The following is an 18,845-nucleotide window of genomic DNA, read 5'->3' as shown; positions in this document are numbered from 1 at the left end:
AAGAGTACCATTGGTATTTTAAGTATATTTTGATACATATCTGAACTGGGCATTTTGTCCAGTAACTCAGTAGGATTGAGTATTTACTTAGTACTCCAACTTCAGTGAGTAATCTGAAGTGGTAATGCTTTTTCAGTAAAGTGCTTTTTTAGGCAAGTACTGTATATGCAGTGGCAAGAAAAAGTATGTGAACCCTTTAGAATTTCATGGTTTTCTGCATCAATGTGTCAGAAAATGTGCCCTGATCTTCATCTAAGTCAAGAGCATTAACAAATATGATGATAACAGAAACAAATTTGACAAATAGACAGACTTTTCCCATGCAAACCCCTGCCCACCACAATATTAAGACCACTAGGTGGCTGTAATGTTGTGACTGCTTGGTGTAGACTTTTAGTTAAGTATTGAGTTGGAACCACATTCCCATCATTTTTCCTTTAAATATCTTAATTCAGAAAAAAACTTAACACATTTTAAATACCTCCACATTGTATATCTTCAGGTTCTTATGTCTCTTGTGTAAATTAAGTAGTGAACCTGCAGTTGCCACTAGGAGGCTTAACTTTATTACAAGCTAACGTCTATGTCCTGCTAATCCCACAGTCACCACAGCTGTACCATGTTAGTTATAAATCTAGGTTTTAATAACACAACAGCTTCTTCCACAACATTTGAACTAAAGAGTATCTTCAGCTGGCAATAAAACTGAAAAGGAACAGTGGTTTCTTTTGAGAAAATAATTTATTTTAGAACACAATAATTATATTTTTTTACATAATAAGATCACACACAGACACACCCACTCCCACCCACCACTAGTCTTTTTCAACAAGTGATCAAAATTAGTGCACGCGATGTTGAGTGACTGTGTACGCCCCTTGAAGTTTTTGCCACATCCCTTAACTATGTTTAAGCATCCAGGGGTTTGTAAACACAAAATTAAAGCTGGATAATGATTACTGCACGTTAACATACTGTGGGCTTTAGTTGACTTTTCTGGGCTGATAAGATTTCAAATGACAAACCCTGTAAGAACGAATACAGCAATGTTCATACAAATTATACGTCCTTGATTCTTCAGTTTACAAGCAATTAAACATGAGCCCACAATCTTAAAAAAAACAAACAAAACAAAAACAAAACAAAACAAAAAAAAATCTCACAGCACAGACTTCAGGATAAATACAGAGGAACACATTTTCATATAAGCAAAGTCGAACACATTCCACCAGAAAATGATCTTGACGTTTATGATATGTTTTGGTCTTTGACACTACTTCCATAATTAGGATGTATTAATTATATTTATTTGTTTATTTATTATTATATGGTTTCATCCCTGGTCCCTCAAATATGGTGTTTTTTTCATTAAAGTGTAGAAGTTTTGGTTTTTTCAATCAGAGGTGGTGATATGACACGTTTAGACTTTACCGTATGTTTACTCATTAACACTCGTGCTCTGTTTATTTGCACATTAACACAGAAAGTCATAGCATTATAAAATACAAAAATATACAAAAAAGATCAACTAGAAAAAAAAATGCATCCAAACCTGCATTTCTGTGCAAAGTTGGAGGGAAGCAAAACTCTTAAAAAGAACACAGACAAACTCTTACTGCAGATTTGTGCTGGTGTGAATGTTCCTCTGATTTTCCTACAAGCAACCATGAATCCAAAACACAATATTTTTAGTTGTTGCTGAAATGAGAGCTGTGGACAGAGCGAACCATATTATCTCACTGTTGGGTGAATGAGAAGATGTAGTTAGGTTTCCTTGACAGCAGATGGCAACAGTGATTTGTGGTTTGAACAAAGCAGGATGAATGGTATTAAAGGCTCAGACACACTTTTCAAACAGGGATGCACCAACCTAAACATAAAACTGGACGGAGTATCGCCCATGATGTCAATGATCCACATTATAGCAATTTCACTGTTTCAGTGGTTACTAAAACACTTACAGTGACATCGTCAACTAAGTTTAAGTTTAAGTTTAACTTAGTGCCTCAGCAAACCCTGGTAATCACTTCACCTTACAATACACAAAAATGGTTGTACTGAATTCTGCACAGTGAGGCTGAGGTAAAATTATAACTGAAAAACCTTAACTTAGGTTTGAGTCTCATCTACACACAGAGCACATCTAATACCAAACTCTAGCAAATGCTGCAATGTGCAAATACTATCAAACCAATGTTTTGTCTTACGAAATGCACTGTTGTCAACCACTGTGTATCCTTTCATCATCTCAAACCACCCATTAGTCTCATCACAGTGTTCAAAAGCAGGTTTTAGACTACAGATTACTTGGCTGGACTTCCTAAGCCCTTACAAAAAGGTTTTAATCAGATTCAGGTTTTCAAAGGTCCACAGGTCCCAGTATTGCAGTATCACTTCACCTAGACAAGTTTGTGGTAAATGCCAACAATTCAAACGCTGCGTTAACAGCTTGTCCCAGTAAGTTTTGCTTTTAAATTTGTCTCTTCTTTCTTGCATGCAGTATGAATTCCATCTAATTATACAATATAACAATTAACAGTATTTTACACACAATCCACTAAAATAAAATTTTGGTTTAGCGTTGGTATCCTTAGCCCTCCCACTCATCACACCTCACAGCTCAGATTAGAGAAAAAACCAAAGTCAGCTGAACTTTGCTTTTATTAGGACCACGCTGGCCAACCGGTGCATTTTCAAAACTAAAAACCAAACACAGGATCATCTGCTGGAAAATGCTAAATTGTACTAAGATGTTTGCACCAAATGAAGAGTTGTGCAGTAGCAGTGAGCCTGTGTCTGTGCAGTAAGGATATCCGAGGCTTGGCTTGGACCTGCAGCTGGTCAAAGGCAGACTAAAGAGTAAGAGGGCTCGAAGACACCGACAGACAACATCGGGAACATTTGAGACATCGAAATTTTGTTATTCTCACTGCCTCCAGTTCTTCTTCTCACTAACAAGGAGAGCTAAACCATCAATAATCTCCACGCCTGCACTTTGACTAATGAGAGGGGAAAAAAGGCTGTGGCATATAGGAATTAAAGTGCACTGAATAAAAGTGATAGAATTCGACCGAGGGACTGTGTATGGATACATCTGGGGTTGATCCCTGGTCAGATCTGGTATGCCCGCAACACTTCCATGTCATGAGTATAACGCAAGTGTCAAGACGACATCATGAGCTGGAAATAATGTGTAAAACTCACCCTAATACTTACATTTTTCTATTGAACATCTTCTACAAAATGTAGCTACAGTACACCCAAAAGATATTGTAACACCCAACAGACCACGAAGACAAAGTTTGGATCACATGCTCTGTCACGGTCACAGGTCTTTGACTGTCTGTCTACACAGGCACACAGAGACATCCACACTACATCTGAGCCACATACGTACATACATACTAGAAAGATGCTGTCTTGGTTAGAACAGCAGACTAGACTATATGGCCTTGGCGGTGATAAGCAGTGAGCTTCTTACAGGTGCAGCATGTGGGCACCAAGTGTAGCACAGTCCACGTTTACTGGACTGGAAGAGGCTTCTTGTGTGCTCTTGTTTTTCCACTGGACTACTCTGAATTAGAGCTCTCACTTTCCTTTCGATGCCAGCTTAACTTCTGGCGTCTCTCACGATATTTGGTCAACAACTCCATTAGTCAATAATCGTATACACGTTAAAAAAAGCGAAATGTTCCTGCTTTGAATTCAAAGTTCTCGCACAAAGGCAGTTTGTTCCCTCACATACCGTGAGGTGATGACAATTACAACAGAGAACTGTGGTGAAGGCTTGGAGATGTGTGAAAGGGAAGTGTGGGTCAGTAGTGGTGAGTAGCACCAGAGGAGAAGGCAGAAAAGACGAGAGCCTGCTCCAACACCACTGTCCCAGTGGTGTCGGAGCAGGAGAATGGTGAGGGGTAAGAGAAAGAGTGAGAGAGACACAGGACTCAGGGGCTTAAGCTTTTGCCCCTTCACAAGCACTCTCACTCATTTCACCACTTTGGCATGGTGGCTTCTGTTTCTCCCACTGGCACATGGCATTGGCGTAACCCACAATTACTTTGTCCATCCAGGTGAGGGGTTGGGGGAAGAGCACCGCACCCTCGAAGAAGCCCAGGTGGCCTCCGTGTAGCGTCAGGGCGAAGATCACATTTGGCTTCTTTGCTGAAGGATGACAACACATAGTAATAAGTCTTCTGCACTTCATATAGTGGCTATTAAAAGCCCACACTGGACTGGACTGCTAATATGGGCATGCCAGGAATCATTTTATGCCTGTCCTACTGTAGATAGTGAGGGTGTGTTTGCATGGTCAAACAGATAACAGGATAACTCAGCTTCTGACAGGTATGTTCACGTGGCAACTCCCAAGCTGAAAGTTTAGGCTGCCCACCCGAAGTCCGTTTCCTTCTACAGTATTAAAAGAGAGTTTTTCCTTCCCACTGTCACCTAGTGTCTGCTCAGTAGGGATTTGTTGGGATTTCTATGTAGTTCTGTAAGGTCTTAACCTTACTGTGTAAAATGCAATGACACTTAAGGGGTATATAAATCAACAGTATCAAAACTTAAATCATTACATTGCTATGGATGCAGACTGTCTAATGACCATCAAAAAAACTGGCACTTTAGTAGTAGTCTCTGTTAGGTTACAAAGCCACTAAAGGTTTTCTAAATAGTTGAAAATAGTCGGCTAATGGAAAATTACAGCACATGAACAGGTTTGTGACACGCTTGTCTTGACCGACATGTCTCTCAGGTTGTCCCACAACCTTTTGATTGTTTGGCTGCCAAAACTATAGGGACACACCTGTCCATGCCCTTATAGACAAAAAGCATCCATCAAAAATAATTCTGTTTATATATAATTTCAGAAGAAGAACCTGAGTGAATTGTACACAGCCCTGACCTCCACCCAGTCACACTCTTTTAGGATGACGTGAATGCCATCACCACCACCAGTGTTGAGCCTTGTAAAGGCTTCATAATGCCAATTTTCAAATACTGTAGAAAATAGAGTGGGGGTGATACACATCAATGCTCATGGCTTCTGAATAATGTAATACTCTTATGTCCGCATAAACAGTAGTAGATGCTACATACAGACTTTAAAGCCTCAACTGTGAGAAGGTGACTGATGCTTGATTATTATTACAGAACGAGGCTGTGAATCATAGCTTTTATTCATGCACAATAAAAAAAAAAAAAACAGAGGATCAAAGTGGGTCATGTCCACACTCAGACTAAGCATTAATCTCTTTGTGATTGCTGTATGAACCCATGGCTAGTGCTGCAGCTGTTGACAACCAGGCACAGTGGTCTCTTGACAAGACTGGCCCAGATCTCTCTATTCTCCATTTTCTTATGTGGGTTAGTTGGGGAGCTTAGTGCGGTGGACTAGTGATTAAGATCCTGCAGGACACCACTGTGCACTAGTCATGGCAGCTGCTGAGCTTCCCTGGAACAATTGAGTACTCGTCTAGACCTATAGCTAACTATTGTTTGTCTTACTCTCATGAGAAATACCAGAAAAGACATTACTCATAGAAGTGCCCTCTGTGCAACACACTGCTCTGTTCAGGGTGCAGAGCCAACACATGCTTTAAAATACAGCCTGAGGTTTCAACTGCAGTTACTAAGTCAGACAGGACAGGCCTGTTGTATGGAGGAAGTTAATACAGGTTCATCTACTGCTTGGCAAGCTGCACTATATGAAGCAAAGTATGGGTGACTATTTATGGTTTTGTTAGGGCCATAAATAATGGAATAATGATGATGATGATGATATTGGCCTTTGTACATGGCCACACTAAGTTTGAAATAAAACACTCACAATGTGAGTGAAGTCAAGATCCAGCTTAAATTCAAAAGTGGCATTAACCAATAGGAAATACAGTAATACAGCCATTCTCATACATGCACCCTTATTTCTGGCAGCTCATAAATAATGTAATAAGATGAACAATTAGAAAACATAAGAATGCTTTTTATACTTTAAACTGCTTCATCTCAGAGTTTCCTCCCTCAAAACACTTTGCCAGGCGTTTACTGCAACGCCAGTGACACAGTTCTGTTAGCAGCCACACATGCCCATGACATAATGCTGCCTTCCCCATGTTTGAAAGATGTGGTAGGCTTTAAAACATGAGCTGTTCCTTTCTTTCTCCATATATTTATGTTGCCATCATTCTGGTAAAAGTTAATCTTGGTTTCATCAGTCTAAAGAATTTTATTCCACAGCTGGCCGGGCTTTTACGTGTTTACTGGCAAATGTTTATTGCTATCTCTCTGATGGGTTTATTTAGTTTTTCCAGCCTAATAATGGCCTCCTTCACTTGCACAGACACCTCTTTGGACCTCATGTAAAGTGTTCCAGTAAACAGCTACCAAATGCAAATGCAACACTCAGAACCACCCCCAAGCCTTTTATCTGCTTGATTAGTCAAGAAGTAACAAGGGAACAACCATGCCTGGCCATACAACTGCTGTGTGCTTTGTTGACATTATTTGGTGTTAAACATATAAATATGAGTAGAATCACATGATATACACAAAATTCAGTGTCCATGCTACAAATTAAATGATGCATAAAATGTCAAAATCTTACTTGTTCATTGCTAAGGCAGACATAGTTCAAATAGCAACAATCAACTAGCTTTATTACTTCTGCCATTGTTATCTTGGCACACATTAGTTACCTGCAAGTGTACGAGGAACGCTGAGGAGTGAATCGTGAACCAGAGGATCATCTGCAGCGTTCACTAACAGCAGTGGCACATTCACCTGAAAATCCAAGAATTAAAATCAATACATCAAACAAACACAAACAAAGCAAAAAAGCCTGTCAAATAAAATGTGAGGTGATGTGAGGTATATGCAAAAAGAGCTTACATTGTGAATATAATGGACACAACTCTCCTTCTCATAGTACTCTTTGAGAGAGCTGTGGCCGTGGAATTTTCTATTGAAACCCAAAGAAAGAAAAACATCAGAACAATTTCTAGAGACATGAACCTTAAACCTTAAACCTGTTTGAGAAGAACGTCTCATATTTCTCAACAGTGACAAATAGTTTCGCACTACTGTAAGTAACTAGAAAAACAGATAAAGATCTCAGATCTGTAAAGTGCTACAACAAGACAATACTCAGAGCTGTGGTTTGACTATAAACACATACCTCATGATGTTGTCGTCAATCTGCATGAGGGATGTTGCTGTGTAGAGCCGACTAAGATTTGCATCCATCATTTTAAATGAGCTTCCAAACAAGCTGTGCCTGTAACATAGAAAAAAGACACAAGAATAAAAACCATAGACTGCTCAGTGTGCACACTCCACACTCCATTAGTGCACTGCAGTAAGGCACAGGTGCACCTAATGTTTAACATTTGAAAAAAATACAAAGATCCTTCATAGTATTTTAAGATCTGGACAGATCTTTGATGTACGTCTGCAGTTTTTCATGCGAGTGTTTAGAAAATCAACAAGCTATATTGTTTGTTATATGAATGTAAAGTTAGAGTGCTCAAATCTAAATCCCAGACAATAGCAAACATATGACTAGAACTTGGCAATGATAAAAGAACAAGGGTTAACAGTGATACCTGTGTGAGAGGATGATCTTTTTCATGTTGTCTGCCATGAGAAAGTTATAGAAGCGTCTGAACTGATCCCACTGAAGGAATGTTTCCTGGGCCCTGAGTGATAAAAACAAACACACAGGAAGTTGGTTTGGGCAGCCTTTGGGCATTTCAAACAGCCCACTGAATGTCCTGTGTAATCCCCTGGACAAAGAGTGCGACTGGCAGAGAGCAGCAGTGGTGTCAGACATTAACATGCAGCTCACCGACAGACAGGATGAAGCAACACAATGGTAGTATTCACCAAATAAATGACCATTTGAAAAATAATCAAAAAATTAAACCTCTCTGTGGATCCTGATTTGAAAAGAACACTGATTTAACCTTTCAACAAATCCTAGCACATCCAAGTTCATAAAAGGCCAGTCTGTAGAGTGCATCCTTCTGCCTACTGCCTGCATACAATCTTCCACAGCTTGTAACATCTGCCAAGAGACGCTTGATGTATTTAAAGAATAAGTCTGCTGATTTTCTAACAATGAATGTATTTAAGTATTGTGTGCATTCAGAACCTGATTAAAGGTGTAACCCTGAACGACCTCTTACTTTTGACAAAAATAAAATACATTTAAAACAATCAGCAAACCTAAAATTGAAGCTGTGGGTCAGTCCAACATGAACAGTTTCGATCACATTATGCAGAAAAAGATTTCGGTGAAAGTACAATAACTAGTACTATAAAATGAACAGTGGAATACAAATGGCTGGATGAGCCACTCATTTCCTAACTGTAGTTTGCTTCAGTCACATTTCAGTCATTACTTTTAATCATCATTTTAGTCTAAATTTAGTCAGTGATATATGTTCATTCATCACTGACTATATATTATACTATATATTGATGTTTAACCTATTAATTAAATTATACACAGGGAACATTTTTTTTGTCTGCCAAAATATCCAATCTACAATATCCTGTTTCGTTCTTTGCAAAAATATCCTAATTTTGCAGTTCAATGTTCATTAAAAAAAATCTGAAAAAAAAAAAAAATTAACACAGATGATTCACACATTCAAACTGCAAATGATTGGTTAAAAAGAAAAACAAAGTTCAGTGTTTTGAGAAGGGCACTGATCTAGATTGTCTGCTGAAAATAAGACACTTAGTTTGTCCCATCTTTATTAGTCATGATGAGCTGAAAAGAGATTTTGTATTGTTTAATTTTTGTAAAACTACTTTTTCAATTTTCATCATTACAATTAAGTAATTAAACAAACCTTTGTTAAACAAATACTTTTCACTGAGAAAATGAACACTGTGCACCACTCTGAGACAACTCTTAGAGAGACGTTTTTAGTTGCTAAAATAAGTTTTATATGAACAACCACTAATAATTTTGTGGCATTATGATATATTATTTATAATATACAGACATATAGAAATGTGTGTACATTAAGTGCAATTATAATTATAATAAGGGGCTTCAAGCCCATGCATTTTTTATTAAGATATGAGAGGACAACAACCCACCTGAGAGCACAGTATCCCTGACAGACGCTGACACAACACAGCACTCGCTCCTGATTCACCCTGTTCTCACCCAGATATTTACATACAATGTTTCCGCCCAAACTGAAGCCAATCACAATCAGCTGGGTCTGAGGATATGCCCGTTTAATGTAGCCGACCATGGCTCCAAACTCCCATGTGCACCCTGTAACAGAAACAGCACAGTTACCAATCAGTACATAGAGTAACAGCTCTGTAGGACAAGATGTTTTCTCTACTCAGCAGTTCCAGCTAAAGGTGACTTTAGGTCAGGGTATTAAGTATCCAGCTCAAATCATGTAGCCTTTAGCTTAAAGGCAAAATTAAAATAATGTAACAGTATACTAAAATCTGTCCAAATGATGGCAAATTACACTATTAAAACATCTTTCATTATACCATATAAGAATGACTTGACAAAGCACCACTGAGCAAATAAAATACTAATGTAAAATTAAACAAAAAAAAAGGTTCTAACTCCTTGATACTCCTGATACTGAAGTCAGCTTGTTGGCCTTACCATAAGTGAACATGCGTGGGGAAGTGAGCTCCATGTTGGGAAGAGCTCCCAGGTGGTTCAGCACAGCGCAGCGGTAGCCATCATTCTGGGCATGATCCACAAAGGTTCGGATGTATTGCTTCTCACTGTGGTTACCAATACCAGGGCATATCACCATGGTGATGTCATCTGATGAAACAGGAAGAAGGATCAGAGCGATATTTGCCAGTGAGAAATGTGTAAGCACAGGCAGGAAGGAGAGCATATGTATATCACTCTCCTGAACAGCACAACAACAAAGCATTGCAGCTGAGCCAGTACAAAGAATTAGACAGTTTGTCAGTCAAATATAGCTTTAGCGAAACAGAATAGCAATGCTACTATTTTGGGAATCAAATATCGTGTGAGCCTAAAGCTTTCTGAGAGGACTACAAGATCACAGCTGAGGTGACAGGGTCAGGGTTCAGCTGAGGCATTCAAAGAAAGGCATCCATCTTTAAATCTGTTATCACACAACTGCATTACACAAACATTGCCTTACTTAAAAATCAGTGAACCCAGAAACACTCAATTTTACTGTCATAGCTGGCATGGAAATTTTGGCAAATATACCTGGAAGCTGGACATGATAGTACACGCAAATTATTCTGTTTTATTTAGTCCAACATCCCATGTTTGTCCCAGAGGGATTTACAGCTAAGATACAGTCTACCCCTGACCCTTGAATCGAATAAGGACGAAGTCTATCAGGAACAACAAAATTGGAGAAACCTCAGGAAGATCAGCAGAGGAGGGATCCCTCTTCCAGGATGGACAGACATGTAATAGGTGTCGCATAAACAGACTAGGCAAAAGCAGCAGTAGTAGAATTACAATATAAAGCAGCAGAATTACAATATTCAACTAGGAACAACAAAGTATGTGAGATTTATATGTTAGGCCTGGCTGTAGAGAACCAGTTAGCCATCATCTAAGTATTGTCCAAAGAGCAGAAACCAACAATACAAAAAATTCATTACCCCCTGTTCGATGGTCACCCAGTGGCTCAAAAAGGTCAAAGGTCGCAGTGGCCCCATCCTGCATGGGTAAATACTTCCTGATTCCCTTTGGGTGCGGAGAGCTCACCCGACCAAGTTTTCCATACAGGGCCGTCTGGAGGTGGCCGCTCTTACCCCATAGTAAAGGAGGAATGTACCTGGATGACACAAAATATAAGCTTATTCTACTTATGCACCCAATAAGAACCCACGAACAATTTACAGTAAACATGTAATCTAAGGACATACATTTGTTTTGGTGGGACACAGCCATTAATACTATGACACACTGTCTGCATACAAAGTCACATTGCTGTTGCTTCCAGCAGACACCAGTGTGAAACATGAGTCTATTGATATGTTTCCTATGTTATGCAGAGCATTTTAGTCACACCTCTGTAGGAGTTTGCTGGAGGAGTCAAGTCTTTGAATTACATAATAGCCCTTAGAAATATTCCTTATGTTGTGTATTTTCAAATGCTTGTGAATAACTTGACAGAAAGCTTGAAAATCAATGACAGTGTAATATTACAATCACAGATTATATGTATGTCTGCTTTTCATGCAGGCAGAAAAAGGCAATAAATCAATGTTCATTTCATATTATTGATATATATTGACAACAAATATAGTATTGAGAGTTTTTGGAATTAATAAAAGGGGCATCAGATTTCATCAGCAGACACCATCTGAATTATTCTGTGAGTTGCTTAAAATGAAGTGAAGAGCTTGATGAAAGGTGATGAAATATGACCATGATAAACTGTAAACTAAACCTAGAACATACTATATGTACCAAACGAGGGGACAGTGAGTAACTGCAAAGAGAAAAAGGTTCAATTACAATCAACAGTTACACAAGCCCTTCAATCTTGTGTCTCCTCAGCTCTCAGTGGCTCTAACAATGATTGCACCTAGAAAACACACTCTTACATAATAGAATTGTCCATGAATAAGCAGACTACTTCCAGTTGTTGATAATGTAATCACCTCCAGCATGCGCCGCAAGGAAAGCTGTTTAACCACACCTTTCTAGAAAGTGCTCTGCAGGCTTAATCTATGACTACAGAAAGAGGATGACCTCATTGTTGTAATCGGCACAAGAGGTTAAGCACAATGGCAGGTTAGCTGAGTCCATCAATGTGAGGAAACAGACAACTTAATACACAAACAGCTTTCCGTCCATGTGTTGGCACTTTTCCTCCGATCAATAGTTTTTGACAGCCTAAATTACAGCCACATACACTTAAAATTGAGAAATTCTACTTAATTTTACTTAATTGTAGGTTTTGTGCAGCATTTGTGTGTCATTTTGTTTTCCTGAACTGAAATATAAGACAATTTTACTGCAGTTTACTTATCATTATTGGTGTAAACAAACCTTAAATTAACTTAATTAACCTTTAAAAGTTAGTTTCATCTTGAGTTCCAGTATATAATAAAAAATTTTCTTTGACGTGACAGTAAGTTCTCATCTCTTTGAATTTAGGTTTAAAGATTTAGTTTGAATTGAAATCACTGTCCTTCACAGTGGTAAATGTCACTGTCTGAAACACAAAAAGATAGATGTCAGTGTTGTTTGATGAAGCAAAGGTACAAGTCCAGAAATAATCACTAGCTTTTGATAGTAACAAGCTGGGGAAACATGTACCGATGTTTGTAACAACTAATAACACTAAATGGCTTGTCCTGACACTTGTTAAAAAAAAACTCTGCTTGAGAAGGTATGTCTAAAGGTATATAATCACTTCTAGTAAGTGCATTATACTGGATCATATCCAATGCGACTTACAAGGGGTAGGCAGGGTAAGCGTAAGGAGGTCTTGCCTAAGGACCCCTACTGGAGGTAGAGCTGGGATTTGAACCCCAGTCAATATTGCTGTTTTTAACATCACTGACTAAAATTAAAAACAGTTGTAGAATCTTATACATATCCCTAAATATAAGTTAATGCATCTATTTGTTATTTTTGTCAGGTGAAATTAATTAATGGAAAATAAATTCCTGTAGATTAATAAACAAATCTTACTGACATGCTAACACCAAGTTGCACTTCTAGTAAAGTTTTGTTCTGTGTGGCCAAACACCTGTGTGCATGTTCCCCAACAAGAGAGATGTTTACTCTATTACCCTCACAGCACCCTGCTTTGCATTGTGTAATTGATTTCTGTTATGCAACACCACGAGGGGATTTAAATGTGACTTTTGACAAAGTGATGCTGTGACATCAACATCAACAACGCCAAAGGGTTCCAGTGTTCCTGTGTTATCTCAGTTAAACTACACGCTGGGACATTTTTGTGAGCAATAACTATGGCAGTTTAGGAGGGAATAACAACAGGGTAGACACAAATGTAAACATCAGTGCAACCTTATGAAGCACACTGCAGCTGAAAGGCAAAGGGCTCAGTGACATTGGTTATGCAAACAGAACCTTGTGATGGAGGCTTGCAGAGTGTCACCCTACATAGCTGAAAGTTTGTCTGGAGAACATAATATTGTATGTTTATTGTAGGTTTACATTTAAATTTAGTCATTTGGCAGATGCTATTATCTGCAAGGTTCAAACTGAAAATGTACACAGTCCAGTCTTTCACAGCAGAGATCAGTGTGAAGTGTTATTGGGCTCTGTTGGGAAGATTTATGAGTATGATTTGCAGTGAAAGGCAAAACCACATGTATTTGCCACATCTACAATTGTATTAATTGTAGGTGGGGGTATATACAGTGAAAAAAGATTGGGCCTAAAATTGAACCCTGGGGACCTCCGCTCTACACATTATCGGGGCAAAAGATAAGAAACAGAAATAAAACCTTATGATCGGACAAATGGTTCAAACTGCTGTAAAGCTCTAGTAGATAAAGTGCAACAACCCAGGGCCAAAGTCTGTTTATCATAATGTCAGGTTCCACTGTATCAAAATCTGCACTCAAATCTACGAAAGTGAGAATATAAGCAAAATTCAGCTAACTTAGCTAATGTTAGCATTAAGTTGTTCAATAAAGTATATATTCAATATAGAGTATGGACCCAAAACCAACCAGCTAATTATTGTTAGCATTAGTGTTTTCAGTAAACTTTCAGTTCAACTGAGGTGTTGGGTCAAAGGCAATACCTCTACAAGCTGCAAGTTCCTCTACAGGTGAATTACCACACTGTCTGCAACTATTCTTGTTGCTCTCATCTCCATTGCTCCTCTTTGCAAAGGTTCTGTGTCAAAGCTTAAAAGTAAATGTAAAACAGCACGTGTGCTGAGGAGTTCCACTTGCTTTAATGTGGTTTTTGGTCTTCATAATAGTGCTGGTTATCTTATCATCGGTGTGTTTTTGAAGGCAGAAGAAAAGGTGGTGGTTGGGTCAGGGTCCAAAACGTATTAACATATCACTGAACCATGTCATCACTTTGTCAATGTTTCTTTGTTACAAAAAATATGAATGCTGTAGTCAACAAAAATAAAAATATAGAAAATCAATGATATTTTTAAAGGAGGGGGAGATTTTCCTACAGTACAAATTACAGAATGTCAGCCATCTTGCTAACCTTTAGCCTACACAGAGAAAACCTGCCCTGTTTCAACAACCAAAGGTTTGCATCAATCAATATGGAAGATTCAAATTACAGTAGATATTACGAGTTACGCTTGCATCGTCATATAAACAAATCCTACTGCCCTGCAGTGAATAAGCTTATAATTGTAATGGAAGTGTGAGGAACCATGTTAACCTTTGGGGTAATGCCAGAATTGCCATCTGGTGTTTAATTTACACCACAGTTCAGAGTAAAACCAGACATCTCCGGTACAGACACTCTGAACACTGATAATGGATGGGACCAATGCAGGACAAACCTCATATCTTCACTGCAGCCCCAGATGGCCAAGCACTATGTCCATGGTAACACTTTGAGTGACAGACACAGAGCTAAGAACACAACTCACTCTTTGGTAAGCTGAGGGCAGGACTTCAGAAGGAAGCGATTAAGGGGCGTGTCCTGGTAGGTGAGGTCTGGGGGTGCAGTGGGACTCTTGAGGTTCAAGCAGCGGACGATGATGTAGAGCACTGTGGCCACCGCTGCCAGCTTCATGCCATCAAACATTGCTGGCAGCTCTGGAGAGATGGTATTCACGTCTGTCTCGTGGGTGGACATGATTATTCTAAAAGAAAAAACACAGAGGACCCACATTCAGTACTTTTCCTTGTGAAATAATAATTTCAGTAATAAGCATATTTACACTTAGAAGAACTGTATTTTTTAAAGAAAGGTACAGAAATGGAAAGATGAAATGTCTGATGTCCAACTGACCTAAATACTCTGCTGTGTGCCAAAGGCGCTTTAGCAACAAATCTGAGAATACAGAGCCAGAGAATCTTAGTCAGATAAGACGGAGTCAGTTATTTAATACACTCACCTTAATTACATTAATGCTGTACAAATAGGAAGCCTTGCGTCAGAGAAGACAGAGGTGCTGACACTGGTTTAAATAAATCATTACTTTAAGTAGATACACTTTAATTCTACACTGCGAAACATGGCTACTAGTGCAATGCACCAATACGGTTAAGAAAAGGCTTTTACTTACTTATGTTCAAGTTTTACTTCTCCCAAAAGATTCAAATGCAAAGAGGTGAAGTCACAGTGAGGTGGTCAAACCTAAGGAGCAGAAAAATAAAGTCAAGGTTATCTGACCACGCTTGATTGTAGTATTTTAACAGTATTCTCTCCAAGCACTTTTCACCTTAAGACCACGTCAATGTTCTTAAGATTGAAGAATTTATTCTAATAACTGCTAAAATTAACCATTATCTTCCAATCGGAGGTGGCTCCGTAGTCCTAAAGCGGTGGGGTGACATTTGCTTGATCTCATCATCCTGATCAGTCATGTAATTGATTCACTTTTTCCAATGTATTCAGGGCAATCCTCGAATACAATGCAATGAAAGTCTTGATTTTGCAAGAGAGGACAAATTCCTACTTGTAGGCTAAATATAGTAAACGCTTTCATAGAAAAGTGCCCTTGCAATATGTAATGTGCATCATTACTGGGAGGTAGAGCAGATTCAGACTTAGAGACAGTCCAGATATTTCTATGAACATTGTTAAGCTATGACACCAAGATTAAGGACAGTAAACATGGGTTGTTAATTACAAATTAAAAAGTCAGCGAATCACTTGCTTTCTAGAAGTGCCTCAGCAATTTCAAAATAGGTGAGTCAAGTACCAGTTTGCCTCTCCCTTGCTGCTGCACTTGTTTTCATTATTAATTCTTTAAATGATTTTTTCAGGAAACACCATCAAATTCATGTTTTCCCTTACAACTGATTCAAAACAGTTAGTAGATAATCAAGATAGTCAATTTTCTGTCAGTTAACTACTGGTTGTGGTTGTTATTCCAGTTCCCTGTCACAAACTGACTTCAATATCCCCAAGCATGATACTTGAAATTAACCGAATGAATATAATTTAACCCTTCAAAATAAATATAATAATTAATTCATAATTCATAATAAACAAATAGATGTTGATAATGGTATAATAAGTAAAACAAGTGCCGCTGATTTACAACACCTCACCATATATCAGGAGCAGGTATATTAATATGCCCACGTGTTTCTGTTCACAATAAAACCCATAGTAGCCTCTGATCATTTAGTCTCAATAATCCAGTCTGTGAAAAACCAAATACATAACAGTGGTCGTCTTTAAGTCCTGCCCATCCTTAAAGAGAAAGTTTACACAACTGCTTGCAGATTCTTTTGGGTTGTCACCTTTAATACACAAGAGCATTAGTTGGATCATGTAATGTTTATATTTAAAACAAATTAGCTGTAAGTTAAACGACTCAGCCCCAAACAGACACAGTCAGAATAATCCCTATCTGCATAAAATCAGCCTCATTAAAAAAAAAAACCCGCCCCTCATCCGCACAGCTAACACCCGCCTCATCCACTGGTTATGTGCCTGTTAAATCAAGTTAATGTCAAGAGAAAGTGGCAATTATAATAAAGTTAATCCACACTGTGTCAGTAAGGTGACTATGGATTTAACGCCAAGTTTATTTAGCATTGCAGCAGCTGCTAATATTGACGTTAGCTCTTCCCCCTTTGTCACGACAAGCTAGAAAGGCGTCTCACAAGAGTACCTACAGTTTCATAACGTTGACTAGCCGGGGAAAGGGCTGTGAAGAGGGACATTTATGGACATTAAACTGTGCACAGGTGTTAAATATATGTATCTAAAGGCTAAGGCGAGACTATGTGCATCTTTATTCGCCCTACTGAAATAAAAAATGAAGCACCTCGTCTCTGTTGTGAGTTTGCACAAAACCCGGACTATTTACGCAACGACTCCACACTGAAGAAAACCTACCGATGAAAAATCAGCCCGGTTATAACATTTGTCTTCTTTACACTTGTTTAATACGTTTTATCTTTGATGGTCAAGTATTTTACAGTCCGTAGGGGTTAGCATCACCTGAGTCCGTTAACTGCTACCCAACCACAAACACAGCAGCGGCATTTAAAATGTACTTACCTCGGCTGGGGAGAGAAATTAAATGAGCTCCTCAATGCTCAAAAGCCTTATTTATAATCGTGGCATTTAGTTAGTTAGGTTTGTGTGTCTCTGAAGCATCAGATGTGTAGGACGCCCTCTCATTCGCAGAGCTGAAGCTAACGAAGCAACGAGTCGACTTCCTACAAGAATGTGTCATTTGCATATCAGCCTTCCTATTGGTCAAAACGAGCAATGACGTAGTACATGAGCCAGTTTCCACGCCCATAAGTGTAGACCATTATTAAAGTTTCTTTTTTATTTATTTTTTATTCTATTTATTATTTTCTTTGTTTTTAACAAGAAATGTAATGCAAATTTACCAATTTTTCCATAGTTTTGTTATTATTTTAAAAAATATAATACCAAGGTTATCCCACGTTGTTTGTGCAGACAACACCAAACGCTAAATAAATCATATTTGCAGTGCAACAATTCCGTAAAGTCGAACGTAGTTAAGACGAAAATATTCCAGTCAATGTCTAAATCCATAATCAATATTTTTTTAGTGATCCCTTTGTGAATAATCAGCATTTTGATGTGTTGGGTGAGCTCAGTCGGCAACGTGACGGGAACGTGAGCTGATGCGTGTTATACAACATCCCAGCGAAGCCATTCAGTAGAGAGGCATGTCAGCAAGAGGAAGATGATGTGGTAGCTGATTATGAAAACAGGCGCCGGTCTCTAGATTTAAATATAGAAAAGAACATACCAGGGTTAATAAGGACAAGTGGATATATTAAAAGAAATAAATATCTGATGACTTTATCTTAAAGTCAGTGCTTTTGTAATACCTGGTGTAGTCCAGAATAATAAATTGTCCTGCAGGGAGTGCCTATCACAGGGGGTAGGCTTATTGAGTCCATTTCCTAATGTACTTGTATTCTATATATATGTATTTATATAAATTTACCAGTGTCTATGTAATAGAAATCTTTTACCCTTATTTTTTTACTTAAAATGTTTCTAGGTCATCATTTAATTTGATTTAATTTGTATGTCAGCAGCATCATCCAGTACTGTTTACAATACATTGTTTTCTTAGCAGTGTACTTGTACTTTAGGACTTAGTAAATAGAACAGTATGTGCTTGTACAAGTTGCCTTTTTTATGTAATTAAATTATTGTAATGTAATTATAATAATGTAATTATTTGAAGTGGTACTTAGTCAGGTTCACTTCACTTTAGGTTAAGTATGTGTTTATGTACTTATACCATGTCAGCCCATAGGCTGCTGATTGATTCATTCATTCATTCATTGAAGATTAACTATGTTTGATCCTCCTTTTTGTTGTTAAAAACCTTCCATTGCTGTGTTTTTGAGACAGGTAAGTGTGATTAACAGCAGTATTTAATTTCTCACTCATTCATACATTCTTGGCTGTACTATAATGTGTTACTACAAGCTACGATTTATGTTTAATTTACACTTCACTATTCATACACATACATCAGGTATGGAAACTGTAATTTACAAGATCTTGTTAGTGTACATTTACTTGCGACAAATCTGCACAGAGCAGGCCAGCAGCAGGGTCTACTTGAGCGCTTGCAGCTACAGAATAATATCACCTGATGGCAGCAGAGTCTTTTCTGCCTTCTTTACCTCAGTGATGTATGTGTATAATTATAACT

The 18,845-nt window shown here is 38.2% G+C and overlaps 1 protein-coding gene across 2 annotated transcripts; it reads right to left on the bottom strand.

Annotated features, from left to right (window-relative positions):
- Positions 1–1,005: 1,005 nt before the first annotated feature.
- LOC113174317 (monoacylglycerol lipase ABHD2) lies at positions 1,006–17,343 on the bottom strand. Of its 2 annotated transcripts, XM_026378216.1 has the most exons (12): positions 17,192–17,343; positions 15,240–15,310; positions 14,963–15,004; positions 14,598–14,813; positions 10,642–10,817; positions 9,644–9,811; positions 9,106–9,289; positions 7,599–7,691; positions 7,172–7,270; positions 6,886–6,955; positions 6,693–6,777; positions 1,006–4,161 (listed from the first exon to the last, which is right to left on the bottom strand). In XM_026378216.1, the coding sequence occupies exons 4-12, from the start codon at positions 14,804–14,806 to the stop codon at positions 3,953–3,955; spliced, it is 1,293 nt and encodes a 430-aa protein (XP_026234001.1). In that variant the 5' UTR covers positions 14,807–14,813; positions 14,963–15,004; positions 15,240–15,310; positions 17,192–17,343; the 3' UTR covers positions 1,006–3,952. The 2 variants fall into 2 exon arrangements, with proteins under 2 accessions (XP_026234001.1, XP_026234002.1); XM_026378217.1 differs by lacking the exon at positions 14,963–15,004.
- Positions 17,344–18,845: the final 1,502 nt, after the last annotated feature.

This window comes from Anabas testudineus, chromosome 3, assembly GCF_900324465.2.
Source record: "Anabas testudineus chromosome 3, fAnaTes1.2, whole genome shotgun sequence".
NCBI classification, from domain to species: domain Eukaryota; kingdom Metazoa; phylum Chordata; class Actinopteri; order Anabantiformes; family Anabantidae; genus Anabas; species Anabas testudineus.
This window is presented reverse-complemented; position numbering and strand designations above follow the sequence as displayed.

What these genes read in the sequence shown, in the direction of transcription:
- LOC113174317 (XM_026378216.1), bottom strand. Translation starts at nt 14,806, where the DNA reads ATGTCCACCCACGAGACAGACGTGAATACCATCTCTCCAGAGCTGCCA. An exon ending in CCCACGCATGTTCACTTATG is followed by an intron (nt 9,290 to 9,643) that starts GTAAGGCCAACA and finishes TTTCTGTTACAG; the next exon opens with GGTGCACATGGGAGTTTGGA. An exon ending in CAGGGATACTGTGCTCTCAG is followed by an intron (nt 7,692 to 9,105) that starts GTGGGTTGTTGT and finishes TTTATCACTCAG; the next exon opens with GGCCCAGGAAACATTCCTTC.